Source organism: Acanthochromis polyacanthus, chromosome 1, assembly GCF_021347895.1.
Source record: "Acanthochromis polyacanthus isolate Apoly-LR-REF ecotype Palm Island chromosome 1, KAUST_Apoly_ChrSc, whole genome shotgun sequence".
In the NCBI taxonomy this organism is placed as follows: domain Eukaryota; kingdom Metazoa; phylum Chordata; class Actinopteri; family Pomacentridae; genus Acanthochromis; species Acanthochromis polyacanthus.
Genome location: NC_067113.1, coordinates 24,618,057 through 24,638,535, shown reverse-complemented (window position 1 = coordinate 24,638,535; position 20,479 = coordinate 24,618,057). Strand labels below are relative to the sequence as shown.

The following is a 20,479-nucleotide window of genomic DNA, read 5'->3' as shown; positions in this document are numbered from 1 at the left end:
TTCATCTGATTCCCCGCCTCATGCCTCCCTCCTCTGTTTCCTCAGGTGTAGGCTTGAGGATGTGGCTTCAGTGGGTCCTGCTGCTCTCGCTGCTGTCTGCAGCGTCTGCGGGTGCCGACTCAAAGGCCGTCACCACCACTCTTACAACCAAATGGGCTGATACTCCCCTGCTTCTGGAGGCCAGGTACGACACCGCAGCGCTTAACAGTAGCAGCGTTTTTGCCGCATTACATCTGATTTTAAGTTTCGGAAACAGATAATAGATAAATCAATGTCCTGAGGGTCATTCCTCTGAGACTGTCCTCTAAGTGAGTTTAAACTTCTGTCTCTCTGATGTGTCCTTGAGCAAGGTGCTGAATGCGTAATGGCCCCAGATGCTGTACTGTTTGCTGTAGCTGACACTGTTCTCTGACTTTGGCAAACAAAATTTAAAAAAAAAACTTTTTTGCACACAGTGTGTATTGTATAAACTTTCACAGCTTATGAAACCGCCACCTTCATATTCTTATTTTCTCCCCCAGTGAGTTCCTTGCAGAGGAGAGCCAGGAGAAGTTCTGGGACTTTGTGGAGGCCAATCAAAACATAGAAGGAGAGCACGACGGTAAAGCAAAACTGCTTTCGGACTCTCAAGACCAGATTTCACTTGTAGTCTGTGTGCTGTGAGCAGCTGAATTTATGATGTGTATGCAGCATCTCGGCAGTAATTGCAGCGTCAGTGTTTTAGCCAAGCACTTGTGCAAGCAATAACATGATAGAATGGAGCTGCAAACTGTACTTTTGTTCACTTAGTTTGTGCCTCTACGCGCATTAACACAGCGGTTCGACTTAGAATTTAAGAGGTGATGCTTAAGATTTGAGAAGAGTAGTTAAATTGTCAGATGATCACAGTGTTGACAGGCTACGTGTGTGTGTGTGTGTGTTGTCCTCAACAGACACAGATCAGGCCTACTATGAGCTGATAGTGAAGAGAGCCAGTGCCTTGCTCAGCTCCGTCCAGTTAAACATGCTGAAGTTTGCCCTCTCTCTGAGAGCCTACTCTGCAACCGTCCACTCCTTCCAGCAGGTACCGGCAGGATGGCTTGTTTTTGAAGGCTTGTACATACCTGTTATTGGGATCGTGTGGATAATTCTGCTTTTGTTTTGTATTTTTAGATCGCTTCCACTGAACCTCCTCCTAAAGGCTGCTCAGCTTTTTCAGTGTCCATGGAGAGAAGACGTGTGATGCAGAAAGCTTAGCAACACTTCTGAAAACAGCAAAAGAAAGGTAAACAAAAACACATACAAGAAAAGCACAAGAAGAATAATGATATTTCATGACTGGTATCGCTGTGTCTCTTCCAGGCCGAAGCCATACCTGTTCAAAGGTGATCATAAATACTCAGGATCAAATCCAGATGCTCCTGTCGTCATTCTCTATGCCGAGTTTGGGAAACCGGATTTCCAGAGGCTTCACCAAGTCGTTTTATCTAAAGTCCACGAAGGCTCAGTGACTTATGTGCTCCGCCATTACCTGGCTGTAGGTATTTCACACACAGGAGCAGTGTCGCTTTGATTTAATACGATGATTATAGCAAAAACTGTGTGACTTTAAGTGTTATCCTTAAATGAGATGTTTTCAATGTCAAGAAAAGTCCTTGGAAGTAGTTGGCTGTCGGGTTTAATCTCAAAAAAGATTGAAAAGTGAAGCAACTTTTGGGAGAAGTTGTGAAAAATGAGCGAATACTGTCATCTCACTCCAACCCTCCTTGGCGACTTAGACCAATTTATTCCAGCAGAAATACATGTTTGTCCAAAATGGAAGACAGTCGCTGTGTTGAGCGGCTCCCATATGTGAACACGAGGACAGATGATGAGAGCACTTGTCTTTTCAGCTGACTTAAAGAACTTCTGCTGTTTAAGTGGGCTTCTCATTTACACCTGGGATGAAGTGTGTCTCCAGTTTCTCATTGCAAGTTGAAGTTTGATTGCTTCTACCCTCACATGCCGCTTTTTCTGCTCTCCTTCTGATTATGCTAAATTATTCTCACCATCTGTCTGTTAGGCATGAGGTCCTGGGCTCTAGAAAGTCGGCAACACTTGACTCTTAGTTTTTGCTTCATAGCTTCAGGGGACTGTTAGAGTCTTCTGTACTTAGCAACCAACAGCTGTTTGTATGCACTTGAAAGCTGTCACTGCAGCTAGCAAGCATATGTGTTTGTAATACAGGTAAGATTGATTTTTTTATGCAAGTGAGATGAATACAAGGAAGTTAATGAAGCATTTTACAACAACAGAAACACTGTTAAATTTGTCATCAGTGCAGCTGGACAAAAATAAATTGGACAGCTTGATTGCTGTTAAACTGACTTAACCAGTGTCTGTGCCTTTGAATGCGTTTACACAAGGGTTTAAGCCTTTTTTGAATACATCCTCAGTGGCGTGCCAAGGCACATCAAGGGATGTGACACACTTGTGATAGGGATGAGGACGACTTTTCCCTCCCATCTCTTTTTTACACTGTTCTCCTCCTTTTCCTCCAGAACTCAAGTGGAAAGAAAGTGTTTCTCTCTGGATACGGAGTGGAGCTGGCCATCAAAAGCCAGGAGTACAAGGCGAAGGACGACACGCAAGTCCAAGGTGTGCACACCCACGGGAATACGCACTGTCAATACACACATGCCCACGACGATGTAATCCCAGAGAAGTACTGATGTGAATATCGAGTTAATTGATTGTGGTTTCAGGGGCGGAGGTGAATGCGACAGTGATCGGGGCGAATGATCCGGTGGACGAGGTCCAGGGATTCCTTTTTGGCAAACTCAAGTGAGTGACTCTGTGTCAGGCCATGATAAAAATTCAAAGCTTGGATTAGCTCCAGGAACTCTGCAGTGCTCACCCTAGCCAAGCCTTTTTCTTCTGTTTCTTTTTCCTCCACACTTTATAGCCGCGCAGCAAATGACCATATCTCTGCTAAACTAACCTGAAAATAACCAGATCAATCCGTGAATCCAACCATTCTCTCTTAATTAGCAAATTAGTCAGTTAGCAGATGCATTTACTCCCTCTGTGTCTGCCTTTCTCCTCACCAGGACCCTCTACCCGGAGCTGAAAGAACAGCTAAAGGAGTTGAGGAAGCATTTAGTAGAAAGCACCAATGAGATGGCACCTCTGAAAGTCTGGCAAATGCAAGGTGGGCCTCCTTCCAAATCATGTTCTCCTCTTTCGGCATTCAGCAATTTTTTTTCTGTTTTTCTGCTGTTTCCTACTGAATCATTGGATTTGTCAATACAAGCAGGCCGTGTGAGGAAGTGTCTGTTTACGGTTTTACATCTGCTCACAATAATTGTACAATAAACTGAAACAAACACGCCAAAACTGACAGAGTCAACATGGTGGCAGGCGAATATAAAACTGTGAGGTCCTCTCATCTTACAGCTAACACCTATGGGCATTATTTCTGTCACTTAGATTTTCAAGGAATCAATTTTATGATCCTGTAAATATGCCTGCCGGAGTTCTACGTCTGGTAGTTTCATAGATATGCCTGACAAAGGATAATTGTCTAATGGCAAAAATCCCAGGTCTCCATCAAAATGAAATCAATTGTTCCCCAACCCAGAGAGGTCTTTATGTTCTTCCAGTTTCTCAGAAATCTGGCCACACAATATGCTTCTGAAATACCTTACTTTATCAACGAAAAGAGGCTAAAACCTCCACATGAAGTAAAAATTTTGCCGTACTTCACTGCTGATTTAAATGCAACAATACCGAGTGAAACTTAAGGAGTTCTTTCACAACTATTTGGTTTTGTTCAAATGAAATCTGAGTGTTTGACAGCTTAGTTGGTTAATTAAAGTTGAAATAGAAGCTGTAAATTAAACTGAAAACAACTGGACTGAGACCTAAAAAGAAGCCCACTTTCAAGCAGACCAATGATAGTATTTAAAATTATACTTTTTGAAATTGTGTCTGTGATCTGCTGATTTGGAGCTGTTAAGAAAGCAGTCTTAAAAGCAATCTTTATGAGCTGCAGGGACATTTATTTAGGATAATGTGTGAAACGGGGCAATTTATTTTGCGTCACCACATCTCTGTGGGGATTTTCTCAGACAAATAAAGTGAAAATGAGTTGAGATAGCAGTATGTTCTTTTTTCCAAATGTATTTTAGGATTTCCTCTGAAGAAAATGCGGCTTCCAGAACATAGTCTTGTTTTATTTTATTTTTTTAATCTCTTCAACACTTTAAAAATCCTAGATGTATTAATTTTATCATCATGTAAATAAAAATGTATAAAGCACCGTAAGAACTGCATAAATTGCTGCCAGTTAATGCTATTTTATTTCCCTATGTGGGTTCATATAGCCCTGATGTTGCACGTTGGTTGTCACTGAAACTGTTCACTTAATAAGGTTTCTGTCCATCTGTATCACTTCATTTTTACTCCTCTTGGCGTATTTGTAAAAAAAAACATCATATGAATGCATATCTCACCCAAATGCAGCAGCGCTTCCTTTTTTCCGTGGTCGTCTCCAGGATAAAATTACCAACCAGCATGTGTGAAAGCACTCTAAAGCTGCACTTCAGGTCTTTTATTGTATTTAAATTCCCTTTTTACCATACAGGGTTTTAAACATCGACCACACTCGCTTCATCACACTTGACAGACGGAAAGCTTTTGAAAGTTAACTAATTCCAGTGGGGGGATTCTTCAACCCTTTCCCAGGTGTGCTGCTGATGAGATATTTTTCACTAGTCTGATTTTTTCAAGTCACACTTTAATCATAAATACATGTACAGAAATGAATATCGGATTCTGTTGCTCGAACAGTGATATTGTTCCGTGACTGCATCAAACCAGCAGCGGAAAACTTATCTCTGGACATCTTTAATCGATGACTGTTGGTCGATCAGCGTCCTCGTGATACATTTGAGCCGTAATGTCCTAAAGATATGAAATCATTGTCTGCAGCAACATAAAAGCGGTATTGATCAGGATTGCATCATGTATCGATTATGTATTCAAACTCACTCTCCTAGGCTGTAATTGCTCACCGCACACACACACTGCTAGTTTTCTTTTTCTTTTTTTGCTTGTTAACGTGTATTTTTTAAAACGCACTTTCTGTCACAAGGTGCGGTCAGGATGAGAGCATGCAGCCGCTTTGATTGTGCTGAATAAAGGATGTGAGGGGATGAGGGGGTTGAGCTCAACTGTCAGACTGTCGTGCAGGCGTCTGTCTTTATCTTCTAACCCGCTGAGGCTCATTAGCTCAGCCTGTTTACAAAGAGAGGGAGACCTCTAGGGGCTAATAATCACACAGGCTACAACACCATTACAGAGATGCTCACTGCATGGAAATAATCTCCACCAGACCATTGCTTTCCTTTCAAGCCACAGCTCTATATGCTCTTAAATCTTTTCTACAGTTGGGAACTAAAGAGTATTTTATCTGTATGTGTGCAGACGTAAATGTATATTCAAGTCTGCATTCTTATTTGTGCATTATAAGCTTTAAGATAGTTTGAATTCAGGCTTCAGATGTGGAGACACGCATGATAATAATAAGTAATAGTCTTGTTCTGATTCTGTTTTTATCATTGTAGTGGCATCTTTGGATATCATAGATATTGTGATTGTGATTTTAGGGTGAATGGTAACATTTGCGTTTCTTTTTTCAGCCTGTACATCAGATTTACATTCCTTTATGTGTGAGAATTACAACTTTTCGGTCTAGAGCATCGCTTTAGAAGTGTGCTGTTTTATCTAAAATGGTTTGTTGTGGCACATTAGACCTTTTTTTTTGACAAACTACTTCCTGAAATTTGGATTATGCCCTTGTGCATATTGCAATTTCGATAATATTAATCGTTCAGCCCTGGTTTCAGCCACAATTTGCAAAGATATTTTGGATTGAGATTTGTTATTTTGAATAAAAAAACTCACTAACTACAGACATTTATGTTCCCCTGAAGATTAAATGAAATAACTTAAATGACCTTCAGTCTTTTGAAATTTGTTTGTCTGGGTTTTTGGCACAACTCGCAGCAATAAATGACACTGACATTGCTATTAGCAGGCCAAGATAGTGTGCATGCTGTATTTGTTGAACATCACCATATTCGCTCTGACACTGTAAAGTTAATAACACTGCAGTGTCTGTTTGGTGCAGAATCACAGAGCGCTCAGGCAGCAGTAGACTCTTGTGTTGCTACATCAAAGTTAGCCATCATTGCAGTACCAGTTGGCTGTTCAAGCACCTCCTGTTCTTTATTTCTTTTTAAACTGTAAGCTTCAGAAATTTGAGCCGTCCTTTTTATTTTTTTATCCCGAGTAGAAACTGACAAATGCTCACGCTGCTTTGATTTTTTTGTTGATACTTTCTTTTCGTGTTGCTGTTTTGTTGTATCCTCCAGTGTGCTCGCTGTTCTCCTCACTCCTTTTGTCCGCTCATCTCTTTCCCCCGTTTTTGCCCTCTTTGCCTGCCTACCCATCCACCCACCTTTTCTTTTATAGATCTGAGCTTCCAGACAGCAGCTCGCATTCTTGCCGCTCCCGCTGTTGATGCCCTCAACGTTATGAAAGACCTCAGTCAGAACTTCCCCACCAAAGCCAGGTACACAAGAAACACACACACAGGAGCAGCAGCTACAATAAGAGGGTTTGGGTTGGTATAGGTATCGACCAGTCTCCGGTTTTACAGCTCAGTTTGCTCTTTTCCCTCTCAGGTCCATCACTAAAACAGTGGTCAACTCTGAGATCCGCAGAGAGATCGGCGAGAACCAAAAGGTACATGTTTGTTCGTCCATTCACCTTTTATTTCTTCATCTGTCAACACTTATCATCCCTTCTTACTGTCTTCCTTTCTATGACAATGAAATCAAATTAGCATTGAATTGTGAGGCTGGTGTTAGTCTTCGTGCTCCGTATTGCTCATATAATCTCTAAAAGTTAAAAGAAAATCAACGGCCCTTTAATCGAGGCAGATCTCTGGAGGTTTCTTACTTGTAAAGAGGAGTTTCTTTGCTCCAATTGGAATGAAAAGGAAACTTCAGATTTGTTTGTTTTCTCCTTATTTTGCTATAAAAATTAAACTGAACTCAATCAAATCAACATTTAGTGTCTGTTACCTTTTAGGGTTCTTACTAAGAATGCTATTCCCTCATAGCCGTTTACAAGTAAATTGTTTTTATTTTTAGAAATGATTAAGTAACTTTCTAAAATATCAAGGCATTGCAATGTCAAGGAAACAAACAGGCATAAAAATAACATTATATGAAGTCTACTTTCTTCAAAATTTACACACGTCTGGTGTGTGATTGGTGATCATTAATGTGCATGTAGGACTGACTACGGCGCCCATGTTTATCACGACGAAGACATGTCAGCCATTACATCTGTGATGAAACAATGATGTTGATTTTTGCAACAGTGGAGGGTTACAGCATGAAGGAATAAGATGTATTTGGCTTTGATTTCTGGGGCTGAATTCAAGCTAGCATGTAATTCCTTTAAATTCATTCAACACGGTGTAATCCTCCCACTCCACCCACAAGCGATGCCCATCTGTCAGTGGTCAGAGAGAAAGTTTTAATATCTTCCAGCATATTTCCCCCTGTGGTGTCTAACAACAAGTTACGCTGGGACTCTTATACTGTCTGAGACAATGCCAGCTGGCTGCATGGAAATCTCTGTGTTTTCTCAGTGATCTTATCAGGTCTGAGGATGGTGAGAAGTAAGACAAGGTTATACCGTTCCTCCACTTGTTTCTGCTGCCTTAAGTGCATTAAGGTGGCAGCAGGTGAGCCCTGAGATTTATAGCGGTCATAGAGTAAGTCAGTTACTTTTTACGAAGTAGAAAAGCAGCCGTATCTTTGTTTGGATTTTCGATTGAGGTAATGTGATTATTACAGCTTTGTTCGCTGGTGTGCACCTCCATTGTTATTAGAGAGATCTGTTTAGTGTCCAATAGGGTGTCGATGGGTCATGTTGATAATCATTTAAAGAGCGCCCTCTGGTGAACAATAAAACAATTTAAAACAGTGTTAAACATGTTGGTACAGCTTGATTATTATCCCATTAGATGAGTGTTGTTGCCTTGTTTGAACAGAAAGTTGAATTTCTAATGAAAAGTGACAGCTCTATTGACTACAGAGGAAGAACAATATAGTTAGCATAATCAGTTCACTGATATCCTGTCAATGCAAATCTGGCGGATTGTTGCAGAAAAAAAACTAATTCTTAGCACTACTGCAGATTTGTAGCATTTTACAAAAGCAAGCTGTGGATAACAACCTTATTAGAATCACCTTTTCGTAAGATTAATTACTCTAAATATGGATGTTCGCTTCCAAGACAGCAGCTTCACTTGGGAAAACTTTCTTTCTTCGTCGCCGCTGCTTGACGTCTTCATCCGCCGTCATTCCTCAGCCTCTGCTTGGACGTTTCCCTTCCTGCTGACTCTGTCTCCTAGTGGTCGGGAATAATTCAGGTCTAACTGTTTACCAATCTAATCCAATAAAGGAGAAGAGTAAAGAAAAACAGGTAGCATTATTGCATACAGCCGCAACCATCGGCTCTTCGCCTCTTAGCTGCAGTCTGTAGGGAAATATCTCAAAATGAGAACTGCCCTCGCTGTTTCTCCTTTTGTTCCTCTCACCTTTTATTATGTGATAAATTGTAAACAACATCTGATTCGAAAAGCATTCAGTTTTGACAATGTGTTTGGCTTTGCCTTCGCTAATGGAATAGGTAATCACCCCTTTTCCTTGTCGATGTTTTCTCACTCTGCCTCCCCCCCTCCTCCCCTCCCTCCCCCTCCCTCCCTCCGCCCCCCCTGCCTCCTCAGCCCTCTCCTGAAGCTGTGCTCACATTATCTTGGTGTGCAGACAGGAGTTTGGGTGGGTGGTGGGGGTGAGCAGACAAACGTCCTAATTACTGAATCGGTGATTCATTCAGCAGGCGCACAGAGTCCTGCAGCGAGAAACGATTATTTATTGAAGTAGTTTGGACACGTGCACTTCTTTTTCCTCTCTCTCTCACACACACACAGTTTAAGTGGGATGAACAATATTTGTGTTAATCATGTCTTGTTGTAATTGCAGTGTCTGGAGTATGATTAATCTGATGTCTTTGTCTCTCTGTAATGAGATTTGACTGCGCCAGAACGACTTTGAGCTTTCCTTTTGCCTGTGCAGACACACACAAACACATATAGCCTCTCGCAGACACGCACACAGTCACACACCCTTTCTCTAATAATTAGATTTGTTTAGTGCGGGGTTTGATTGCTCTAAACAGACTGACTTTGAACAGAGCTGTCAGAGCTTGTTTGGAGCCGTCAGCAGGCCTTGTTACGGCTTTGTGTTGACTGTTGCCTCTAGTTTTACAGTGTAATTGACTACGGGATGGCCGGCTTTGACGCTACGAGCTGCACCGTGTGGCGATCTGCTCAGCTGGCGTCGAACGAGGAGATTTAGGGTTTCATGTGAGCAGGATATTTAGTCACACTGACATTTCTCTGTTAACAGTTTTTCAAAGGGACTCTGGGGTTGCAGCCCGGGGATTCAGCCCTGTTCATCAACGGGCTACATATAGATCTGGACACACAAGACATCTTCAGGTACACACACTCATACATTGATATATAGCTTATCATATTAAAGTCACATTAAGCTTTACATTCATGCACAGAAATGTGTTTGCAGTGTTTTATTTTCGCCATATACAGAATGTAATCATTCAGTCAAGAGCTGTAACCATACGTTGATTACTTGATTAGTTAATCACAGAAAAATGTATTTAATCAGCAGCTAATTTAATAATCAATTGACCATCAAGTTAAGTCATTTTTCAAACAAAGGTGCCTATTAATTAATGATTTGAACATTGTAGTAGACTGAATATATTTGGGTTTGGGACTGTTGTTTTTTTTCTTTTTTTGACAAATCAAATCATTCTGAGATGTCCATTTTTGTAGTATTTTCTGATATGTGGTAGATCTAACACCTAATTGGCTTTCTGAGAAACAAAAATGTCCAAAATATGTTTAAATTAGATGTGTCCAAAAGCTGAAAATTCTTGCATTTGAGAGCCTAAACTCTGAAAATATGCCGTTTTGCTCGAAAATATAAAGTGATTATCATTTGTGTTCTTGGTTAATCACACATTGATCAACGGATTAATCAGCTAAATTGTCGCTAATTAGTAATGCATTAATTTCAATTTAGTGATGCATTATTCATTTAAAGCCATATTTTTTATTTGGATTTGGAAGGGCTTTTTAATTTAATTTGAACGAGTCTCTGCTGTTGAATGTTCAAAATAGCCTTGACAAAAAAATGAAATAATGGAAGATGTGACAAAAAAGGATTGCTTCTGTTTTGACAGATTGAAATATGAGAGCTGATTTCTTTTCTCCTAAATAAATAAAGAGGATAATGTGATTTTTGTTATGATCTCTACCAAACAAGCACGCTCCCTTTATTTCTGGAAATGATTAACAATGCTTCATTACAAATGGTATTTTTCATACTTTAGCTTTATCAAAAGGTTGCACCTCCTTTGATCTGGATATTCCACTTGAACATATTGTGATTTATTTCATATTTCATTCAACTGCTCAGCCCTAATAGGTACACATCTCTTTTAGATAATCAGATATTAGCATTGGTAGACACATCTTTATATTGAAACACACATATCTACTTTACTAGTTGCACTCACTCCACCTCTGTCCTGTGATTCCTGCAGTGTATTTGAGGTGCTGCGGAGTGAAGCGAGGGTGATGGAGGGTCTCCGTTCTCTGCTAATCGAGACTCCGTATATTCACGATATCCTGAAGCTCAACGTCCAGCCCTCTGACTCCGACTACGCCGTCGACATCCGTAACCCTGCCATCAGTGTAAGGAACATATTCATACCAACAAAGCCATAAAAATGTTGCAACAAATGACTCTCCCAGAAAATGCAGTATGTTGTTTGTGTAGGATTTTTATTGTGCAACAAACTACAATCAGGTTTCTGTCTGAACACATTTGGAGGCATTTCAAACCCTCCAGCCTGGGTTTCAGAGACAGGATATCTTGTTGGCCCCTGTCTGCTTCCCTTTATACTTCCTTTCAACTATTTCCTCTTCAATTCCTCCTCGTTCTTTTAGTGGATTAACAACTTGGAGACGGACCACAGGTACAGCTCGTGGCCCTACAACGTGCAGGAGCTGCTCAGGCCGACTTTCCCAGGAGTCATCAGGCAGATCCGCAAGAACTTTCACAATCTGGTAAGATGGCTGCCGATTAATCAACCCCTCGTGAATTCAGATTGATCCGAACGTTTGCGTAAAATGCCTAACGTGCGTCTGTTACAGGTGATCATCCTGGATCCGACTCAGGAGAACGCTGCCGAACTGCTGAGCGTCGCAGAGATGTTTTACGCTAACAATATCCCCCTCAGGTGGGTGTCATCAGGGAAGGGGTGCACCGCAAGCTTTCAGAGTGATTCCACGCATATTAGACTTCACATATATTTTCCGGTGAACTTATTATTTATTTTTCAGGTTTTTAATATACCACATTGCACAAACTAAACAAATATATATTAAAAAAAGATGCAGCAGTGCAGTCGGAGTCAGCTGGGACGTTAAGTTAAAATCCATTTTAATTTGGGTGTTTTGTCAGGCAGGTTTGTTTGCATGTGGCATCTTGGGATGGTCAGTTTGCCTGAATACTGATGAAGCAGGTAGCGCACGCTCTGCATTTAAATGGTTATTTCAGAAACTTACTTGTTCTCTGTGTTTCAGGATCGGGCTGGTGTTCGTGGTTTCAGATGAAGACGACATAGACGGCATGCAGGATGCGGGTGTGGCACTGGTCCGAGCCTACAACTACATCAGCGACGAGGTGGACAGTCAGAGTGCGTTTGAAGCCGTCATCTCGGTGAGTTTATTTTGCACAAACACTGCAATGAGGAGTTGACCCATAGCATTGGGACTATGGATACGTTTGCCATCTAATAACACAAATCACCTTAATGTTCTTTTTTTTTTTTTTCTACAAATCCCTTCTTTTTCTTCTCTCTAGATGTTTAACCGTGTGCCAGTCGGTGGACAGCTGAGTGTTGGGGACGTCGTCAAAGTGCTGGAGAAAAGGTTTCCTTACGTGGAGGTCAGCAGCGTTCTTGGGGCCGACTCCAGCTACGACAGCAACAGGAAGGTGAGTCGGGCTGGATGTGCTGTCACTTTGTTGGATGCTTACTTACAGTGCTCAAAAAGGTAACATGTGAATCATTGATATACACTTCGTAGTTTATTGAGAACAAAATGACGTAAGAATGGACAGTGGCAACGAAAATTCACAATCACTTACGCTTCCTAATGGGACAGATAGATATCCCAGAAGTTTAGCTGAATCATTGTTATATTGTGTGTGTTCCCTTATTTTTTTGAGCGGTGTATTTTGTTAATGGTAGCAGTCCAAATGAACATTTTAGCCTTTCAGTTATGTTGTTTTACTGATACAATAAAAGTATCTATGCGGCCATTTTAAAATTACAAAAGATGCTGACGGTATAAAGATGTAGAATAAACAGAAATGACAGAAGAATAATTAGGGAAATCTGAAATAGGAAAATAAGCCATTAAAAATACAAATAAAGAAATAAGGGAATCTCCATTCTCCATTCCTACATCTGTGCAGGTGGTTAGCTTAGCTTAGCATAAAGACTGGAAGTGGGAGGAAACAGCTAGCATGGTGCTGTCTAAGGGTAAAAATAATATTCAGCAGAGTTAAGAAGCAAAAAACAGACACCGGTAGACATGCTGTTTGCTTCATTTCCAGCTGTTATGCTAAAATAAGCTAATCACTGTCTGGTTTTACTGCAGTGCTACTCCGCAAATAAATGTTTTTGTAAATTATTCTCTTTAAAGTGAGAGCAAAAAATACTTAATGCTAACCTAGAGATGTGAATGAGGGGCAGCAGTGAGCAAGAAAAGTGTCAAACAGTCATAAAACTGAGCCTATGAATTGCCAGTAGACCCATTGTTAACTCTTTGAAAGTTTAGAAGGTGAAAGAACACCAGGAAAGCCTTTTGGTCCTAGTGGGGGTTTTGAATTTGTTTTTCTCTGACCTACTGGAGACTTCAGAACATGTATTATGTCTTTCATATTTCTGTGCTTCTGCTCGAAGTTTTTTTTTAGCTGCATTTGAGACAAGTTGCCTCAAAGTTTTTTAGCGTTTGAGTAGAGCAGAGAGGCTAAAGGTAACGCACAGCCTGGTGCATGCATGTGTTTTATTGACCTCTTAGGGCGCAATTTTGTCATTCTTGCTTTCGTAATTATAATCATTTTATAATTTTTTGGTGGTTTTGAGAAGAACTGCCTTTTTGAAGCGCAGCAACTAACCGAGTGTTGGTTATTTCCACCTCCTCTTTCAGGAAGGACGGGCGTACTATGAGCAGACAGGAGTGGGACCTCTGCCTGTGGTCATGTACAATGGAATACCTTACCAGCGGGAACAGCTGGACCCGGACGAACTGGAAACCGTCACCATGCAGAAGATCCTGGAGACCACATCCTTCTACCAGAGAGCCGTCTACCTGGTCAGTTACAACACAAGCACACGCAATTTAATATATAGTCAGGAAAGATGTGTATTTGAACACTTTAAATTCATCGACACAAGTTCATACTGTATGTGTTTACTCCGCACAAAATGCTGTCATGCAGTCAGTTTTAGATGTCCTCTTACCTACATGAAGTCTGTAAAGAAATGAAATGAGCTTCCTCATAATCCCATCAACATGTGTAAATATTTTTCAATTTTAGACATAAAAATAGGTTTAACCTCATCAAAAAAGAACCTAATTGTTGTCACTAATACTTCATTTCTGACTTTCAACATGCAGCTTTAAGTTGAGACTTACAGCAGATCTAACAGCAGTTAACGAGAGTTTATTTGTGCTTTTTGTCTGCTGCAGAAAACACAAAAACACTAGATGTGTGTTTGTGATCAAACACACATCTACTCAAAATTAAAAGATAAAGAGAGCAGCTTTAGATAATTTCGTTCTTTTAAGTCGAGCGTTTGAAAAAAGTTAATTTGAACACTGTCTAGGACTGTAGTCATAAAATAAATTCTCTCTTAGGCAGGATCTTTGTGAGTGTGCCATCTGTCATTTTCCCCGTTTTAATGTCATCCCAGCACTCAGAGGAGCCAAATGTTTTCTTTCAAAGGACTGCTAAGGCATTTAAGCACAGTAAGCAATGTTCAGTTCGGTTGCTATACCAGCTTCTCTGTTCGACATAGTGTTAGTCATCACACATTTTCTCCTTTTTCATGTTTAATCCAAACTTGTTGGAGGAAAACTTTCAGTTGATGCACAAGGATCAGCAACTGCAGTGGAAAAAAGCCATTAACACTCCAGAAGGGTTTTCTTAACTGTGACTATAAGCATGGCAAGCTTGCAGAGAAGGACCTCCTGCATCACTGTCAGCTCTGCAGCAGCAGTGAAGAATGTCTGACTTACTCCTTTAACATCCTGAATATTTGCTCATGCGGTTCGCAGGGTGAACTGGCCACTGATCACGACGTGGTGGATTTTATCATGAACCAACCCAACGTCGTTCCTCGCATCAACCCCAGAGTTCTGTCAACCAGCAGAACATACCTGGACCTGTCTGATAGCAGTGAGTACACTCCAGGGATGTAAAGAAATGTGAACACAGTAACCAACACTCCATAATATCAGAAATTTGTATCAGAAATTTAGTTTTTTGTTCAATAAGACAACTGAGAAGTTTCTGTGTGCAAGTTTCGTCCACAGAAACTTCTCAGTATTTTTCACTCGAATAGCATTGCAGCATAAAGATTAACTTGTTGTTCAGGAGTTAGAACCTTTTGGGACTTTATAGATCTGCACAGGAGGCAGCAGTGTTAGATCTATAGCCATTTTAAAGCAGGGTGGCACTATTTAAATGGGAGAAAGACATACAAATCTGGAATTGTAATATACTATGATGAGTCCTTAGGGATTTAATCAGCAGTTGAAGAGGAACTTTTTGAACAGCTTTGTTTTCTTTTGACAGTTTTGAAGTTTTATAAATGCAGTTTCATTGGATTTAATTGCGAGTCCCTTATTATTATTTGTTTAATTCATGCAAATGATTCTAAAAAGAAACACTGCCATATATTTCACTGACAACAGAGAGCTTTTTATAACATTTTTGTCTTCTGTGGAATTAGATTTGCATAATACAGCATCCGAAGTTCATAGAAATATATATATTTAAAATATTTCATGTACTAGATGCCATCTGTTTTGTCTGTTTTTAAATGTATATCAGTAAAAATAACAATGGGGCTGAAATTTTCCTGATCTCTTTCTCTGCTCTTATCCAAACCCCAGTATATAAACATATATAAATCCAAATACAGATATATTTGTGATTTGAGCTTGTAGATATTTGTTTTTTGCTATACACAGTCCAAAAAATATCATTTTTATCATCTTTTTGTTATCTTTTTTCCTCTATGTGCAGACAACCACTTTATTGATGATTATGCTCGCTTCTCCACCCTCGACACAAAGGAGAAGAGCACCGCCGTGGCCAACAGCATGAACTATATGACTAAGAAAGGTACAGTTCGGGTAACAGCTGCTCATAAAAGAAACAAACACCGAAAAGAACACCGTGTTTGTGGAGTTTTTCTCTTGCTGTCCTCGTGTATTCTCCTTCTGTCCTGTCCTCCTCCACTTCCTCCTCTTATTCATGTGTTTTTTAAAATTTCCCTGCCACAGGGATGACCGCCACCAACCGGCATGGTAATCACCCTTTTACTCCGCATTATTCCCTCTCCTCCTCACTTGCTCTTTTTTTTTTTCTGTCTTCTGTTAACCACGTTTCTGGCAGTGTCTTGGACGTGTTTGTGAATCCACCACCACTCCTCCATCTGTGTTGTATTTCTCAAGATGACACAATTATGCATGTGATGATTGTGTGTTAGGCTCCAAGTACCAAAAATGTATTTATGTAACCGCTCACTACACTCTAACATTGTTTCTTCCGTTTTTTTGCGAGGGAGTGCATGACAGTTCATTGTGTGCCTTTTTTTTTTTAGCTGCATGAAAATGAGATGCTGGAAGCGACAAAGTTTGAGCGGTCTGAAAGGTTTAGAGCAATAAATTGATTTGTGTTTTTGGTTTTTTTTACAGCCCTGAATGCTACCCATGTAGAATTGTCTTATTTACTAAACTTACCTTCATTTAAGACAAAGTGACTCATCATTTTTACCTCATAAATTAACCTGCTTTGCACTGCCTCAGTACTGTAAATTAACCAGCAGTCTTTCTTCTTCTATGGTTGTCAGATGATGGCTACATCCGTCCTGTGACTTTCTGGGTAGTCGGAGACTTTGACAAACCCTCAGGTCGCCAGCTCCTGTATGATGCCATCAGACACATGGTACAAAATGCTTTTTACCGTCTTATCGTCTAAATTGTCCAATAAATTCTGCTGGAATCAGTTTTTATTAATTTGTACTTTTATCCAAACTAGTGATTCTAAGCAAGCTGTTTGAGAGAAAGTTCTATACAAGAATAGTTTGACATTTTGGAAAATATGCATATTTGATTTCTTCAGAGAATGAGGATTATATGAAAAGGTTCCGCTGTAAATGTGAAACCACGAGATTGTTTGCGTAGCTTAGAGCGGAAATGGGGAAACAGCTGGCCCCAACTTTGTGCAAAGGTAACACAATCTGCCTTTAAGGTTCACTATTTAACATGAGCCAAAAAACACTCCTGCACCTGAAATCCTGTAAAACCACGGCTTGATGTTTTTACTCACTAACTTTTCGCTGTTAGAAAACAAAGTGTTGCACAGTACGCGTTAGAGGTGCTGGTAGGTAGTCCTCTTTCTAGTCTTTATACGAAATTAAACTGACCTGAGGGGTGAACTACGAAGCTGTTCTCACATAGTCAGGCTTTCTTTGTGTAGGCTGGCTCTACAAAACATCAAACGACGTCAGCAGAGATAATATGTATCACAGCTGTTGTTATTAACTTTCTTTGATGCATCATTTGACTCTCCTTCTGCACAAACTGTACCAGTAGCATACTGCACACTTCAATAAAAAAGAGGAGCCGACTGTTAAAATGAAAAGCTATGAAGAAAATAAAAATTTTGTAACAGTAAGACACACTCCTACTGCAAATAATGCAAGTGGAAAAATGCTGGCAGAAGCTGTTATTGGTTCCAGTTAATATATTTATCTATTTCTCACATGAGAGCTGCACATTAGAGCTCTGGAGCTTTCATTGATTTAAACATGATGCTGGAGAAGTGCGTCTGACACTGTCCCATAATGAAAGATATGTGGAAATCACTTTAGTTTTTGATTAGATCAAAGTGAAACGAATGTTATTGATTGGATGTTCTCTGTGATAAACACAAATAGACTAATCCATTTTCCATTAGCTGCGTTACCAGCAGCGTAAAAGGGGACTTGGCAGCAAAGCAGGACCAAGTATAAAGAGATATTTATAGATTTTCTGCATGACCAGCCGAATGCATGGAGGTCCCCGAGGCTATAGTGCATACAGTTTGTTTCCTGTAACTGCTTCGTTCAGGGGGATTACTAACGTACAGCTCAACAGGTTCACAGATCTATTGTATTTCTTCAGTAGAGAATCTGTAAGGTTCAGTGAGAATCTTCCAAAAAATATTCTTAAAGCAGATTTAAATCCCAGACTCTGAACATATTCTCCTCCAGGGCAGGTTAGCTGAGCGGCTTAAGTTCTCAGGGTGATCTAGCAGGTTAAAAGAGAGCCACCTTTGTGACATTAGAAGCTCTGACTTTAGGCTCCACATGGCACGCTAACACACAGATCTCACTTCATAGTTCAGCCCTCTGCTGCGGGCTGCCATGCAGAATTATTGGTGTGCAAATACATAGAATGATATCAGTCTTCTTGTATAACCTGAAGGAGAAAATGCGAAGATACAGAACTGTTCCTTTAAGCTTTTGTTTAATTTAGAGCTTAAACCGACATTGAACAACCTTTACAAAAATTAAAAATATACTGACAAATAAGAAAATAGCAATTATCTTCTGTATGAGGACTCAGCTGTTACATCCTACCAGTTCTGTTGTAATGATGTGGATCTTGGAATATAAATAGTAAAATGTTGAACAAAATCACTGCAGCAGAGATGTGCTTTTACAGACGCATGCTGCGTGTATCTTACATGAACAGAATAACCAATAAATGTGTTTTAAAAACACTAAACAGAAATTATACGCTACTGAATGAAATTAAGAAACAGCAAACAACATTGGGCGGCTGTGGCTCAGGTGGTAGAGCGGGTCATGTACTGTTGTTACCTTGGGCATACACCAGTGCTCTCACACTGGTGTATGGATGCGAGTGGTTGGAGGGGCCGTAGGCGCGGATTGGCAGCCACGCTTCCGTCAGTCTGCCCCAGGGCAGCTGTGGCTACAAGTGTAGTTTACCACCATCAGAGTGAGAATGTGTGAGTGAATGAATAATGGGTCCATTGTGAAGCGCTTTGAGTGGCCAAAAAAGTGCTATATAAATCTAATCTATTATTATTTTATGGACACATCTGCTTTTTGAAGTTTGAAAATGTGGAAAAAAATATACATTTTCACAGTGAAGCTTCTGATGTCCACATTTTCAACATTTTTGGGAAATCTTTGAACATTTTTTGGTGGAAAAAGAAATGTAAAGAAAGCGTTAGAAGTTTTACTGATGTAATCACTTTAGATATTTTTAGGATTTTTTTGGAGAAGATTTTTACTCATTTTTTTGAAAATATTTAAAAGAATTTTCTTGCCAAATTTGGGGATTTTTTTTTTTTTAAATAAAACTTTTAAGGAATTATTGGAATTTTCTTCCTGAAGGTTTTGCCAACTTTCAGGAATTTGGGAATTTTTTTGCTGAATTTTTGGATTTATTTCAGAGAAGGAAACAATATTTTTTGGTGCCCGGAAAAGAGGACGACAGGAGGGTTAAGGAAAGAGACCCTGGACTATATCGTCACAACTGGAAAAATTAATGGGAAGAGAGGATGAGGCAGACAGAGAATGAGAATGATAGAAGGACTGGCATCATGGCTACACGTGAAACGGGCAACAGTCACAATTCAGAAAGCAAAAGATCAGACTAGATGGACAGAAATACTCGCCTACGCTGAATGGCATGGCACTTGATTAATTTAGAGCTTAAAAAAAATGCAATAGAACATATTTGAAGGCATTATTTATGCCTTTTTTGTCAATTTATACTGTGATATCGATTTCGACCTCTATTTCCAAGTTTTAACATCTCCAAAACTGTGGTTTGAAGATTGTAGGTTAACAGCAGCTACAATGGCAAAACATCTAAAGCCACAGAAGCCCAGTACGCCACTAACTTTCACCTGTTCCGCTGCAGAAAACCAGCAACAACGTCCGACTGGGGATGATCAACAACCCTTCGGCTGATCTGTCGGCTGAGATGAGCCGTGTTGCCAGAGCGGTCTGGGCCTCCATGCAGACACAATCTGCCAACAACGCCAAAAACTTCATCACCAAGCTGGCGAAGGAAGACACCGCCGCAGCGCTGGAGAGGGGCGTCGACATCGGAGAGTTCGCTGTCGGGGTGAGGAGGGTTAGAGACAGGATGATGGTTCAAAATGATAACGTTTGATTGTTGGAACACTTTGCCCCTGTCAGCCAGGCATGTGACTGAGCTACTTGTGACTTACCCCCCTTCATTTTCTAGTCCTTATTTGTGTTTTTCATCAGCTGCCTACATATTATCTCTCTTTCCGTCAGGGTATGGATTTGTCATTGTTTAAAAGTGCGTACGAGGGTCCCAAATTTGACTTCCTGCTCTCCCACGCTGCCTACTGCCGAGATGTGCTCAAACTGAAGAAAGGACAGAGAGCAGTTATCAGCAACGGAAGGGTGAGTCACAGCCTTGTTTCTTATTGTTTATAGAACTTTAAAGCTGCACTAGAATATGGATCCATCATTGGCAAACGGGTAAAATGCGAACATGTTCCCACGGTGAGTCACTGTTTCTTCTTCTTTACAGATCATTGGTCCACTGGAGGAGGAGGAGGTGTTCAACCAGGACGACTTCCTGCTTTTGGAGAACATCATCCTGAAAACGTCCGGAGAGCGCATCAAAAGCAAAGTCCAGCAGTTTGGAATCGAGGAGGACAGGTATTTTCCTTTTATGCTCAGGCTCCTCCAGATGAACTTTCTCAGGATGTGTTGAGTTTAAAGCAGCATTTCTCTCAGGGCCAGTGACCTCGTGATGAAGGTGGATGCCCTGCTCTCCTCTCAGCCCAAAGGAGAAGCTCGGGTAGAGTACGGCTTCGCAGATGACCGCTACAGGTAAAGTTGTAATACTTGCACATAATTTAGATGAGCGGGCCGTTTTTTATCCCGTGGAGGGACTCAGCGGAGTGAATGTTTAGAAGTCAGCATCCCTCCA

At 40.5% G+C, this 20,479-nt stretch overlaps 1 protein-coding gene across 1 annotated transcript in view; it reads left to right on the top strand.

Moving 5' to 3' along the window:
• Positions 1–20,479, top strand: part of uggt1 (UDP-glucose glycoprotein glucosyltransferase 1) — a 37,159-nt gene that overhangs the window by 5,863 nt on the left and 10,817 nt on the right. The window contains 26 exon segments of the mRNA XM_022193733.2: positions 46–184; positions 522–601; positions 933–1,063; positions 1,153–1,183; positions 1,186–1,264; positions 1,342–1,516; positions 2,520–2,616; positions 2,724–2,802; positions 3,069–3,169; positions 6,496–6,595; positions 6,708–6,768; positions 9,510–9,601; positions 10,732–10,882; positions 11,138–11,257; positions 11,345–11,430; positions 11,777–11,912; positions 12,057–12,188; positions 13,409–13,573; positions 14,540–14,660; positions 15,513–15,611; positions 15,773–15,796; positions 16,342–16,436; positions 19,430–19,636; positions 19,813–19,944; positions 20,075–20,205; positions 20,284–20,379. Coding sequence (XP_022049425.2) covers positions 46–184; positions 522–601; positions 933–1,063; positions 1,153–1,183; positions 1,186–1,264; positions 1,342–1,516; positions 2,520–2,616; positions 2,724–2,802; positions 3,069–3,169; positions 6,496–6,595; positions 6,708–6,768; positions 9,510–9,601; positions 10,732–10,882; positions 11,138–11,257; positions 11,345–11,430; positions 11,777–11,912; positions 12,057–12,188; positions 13,409–13,573; positions 14,540–14,660; positions 15,513–15,611; positions 15,773–15,796; positions 16,342–16,436; positions 19,430–19,636; positions 19,813–19,944; positions 20,075–20,205; positions 20,284–20,379 — 2,860 coding nt within the window.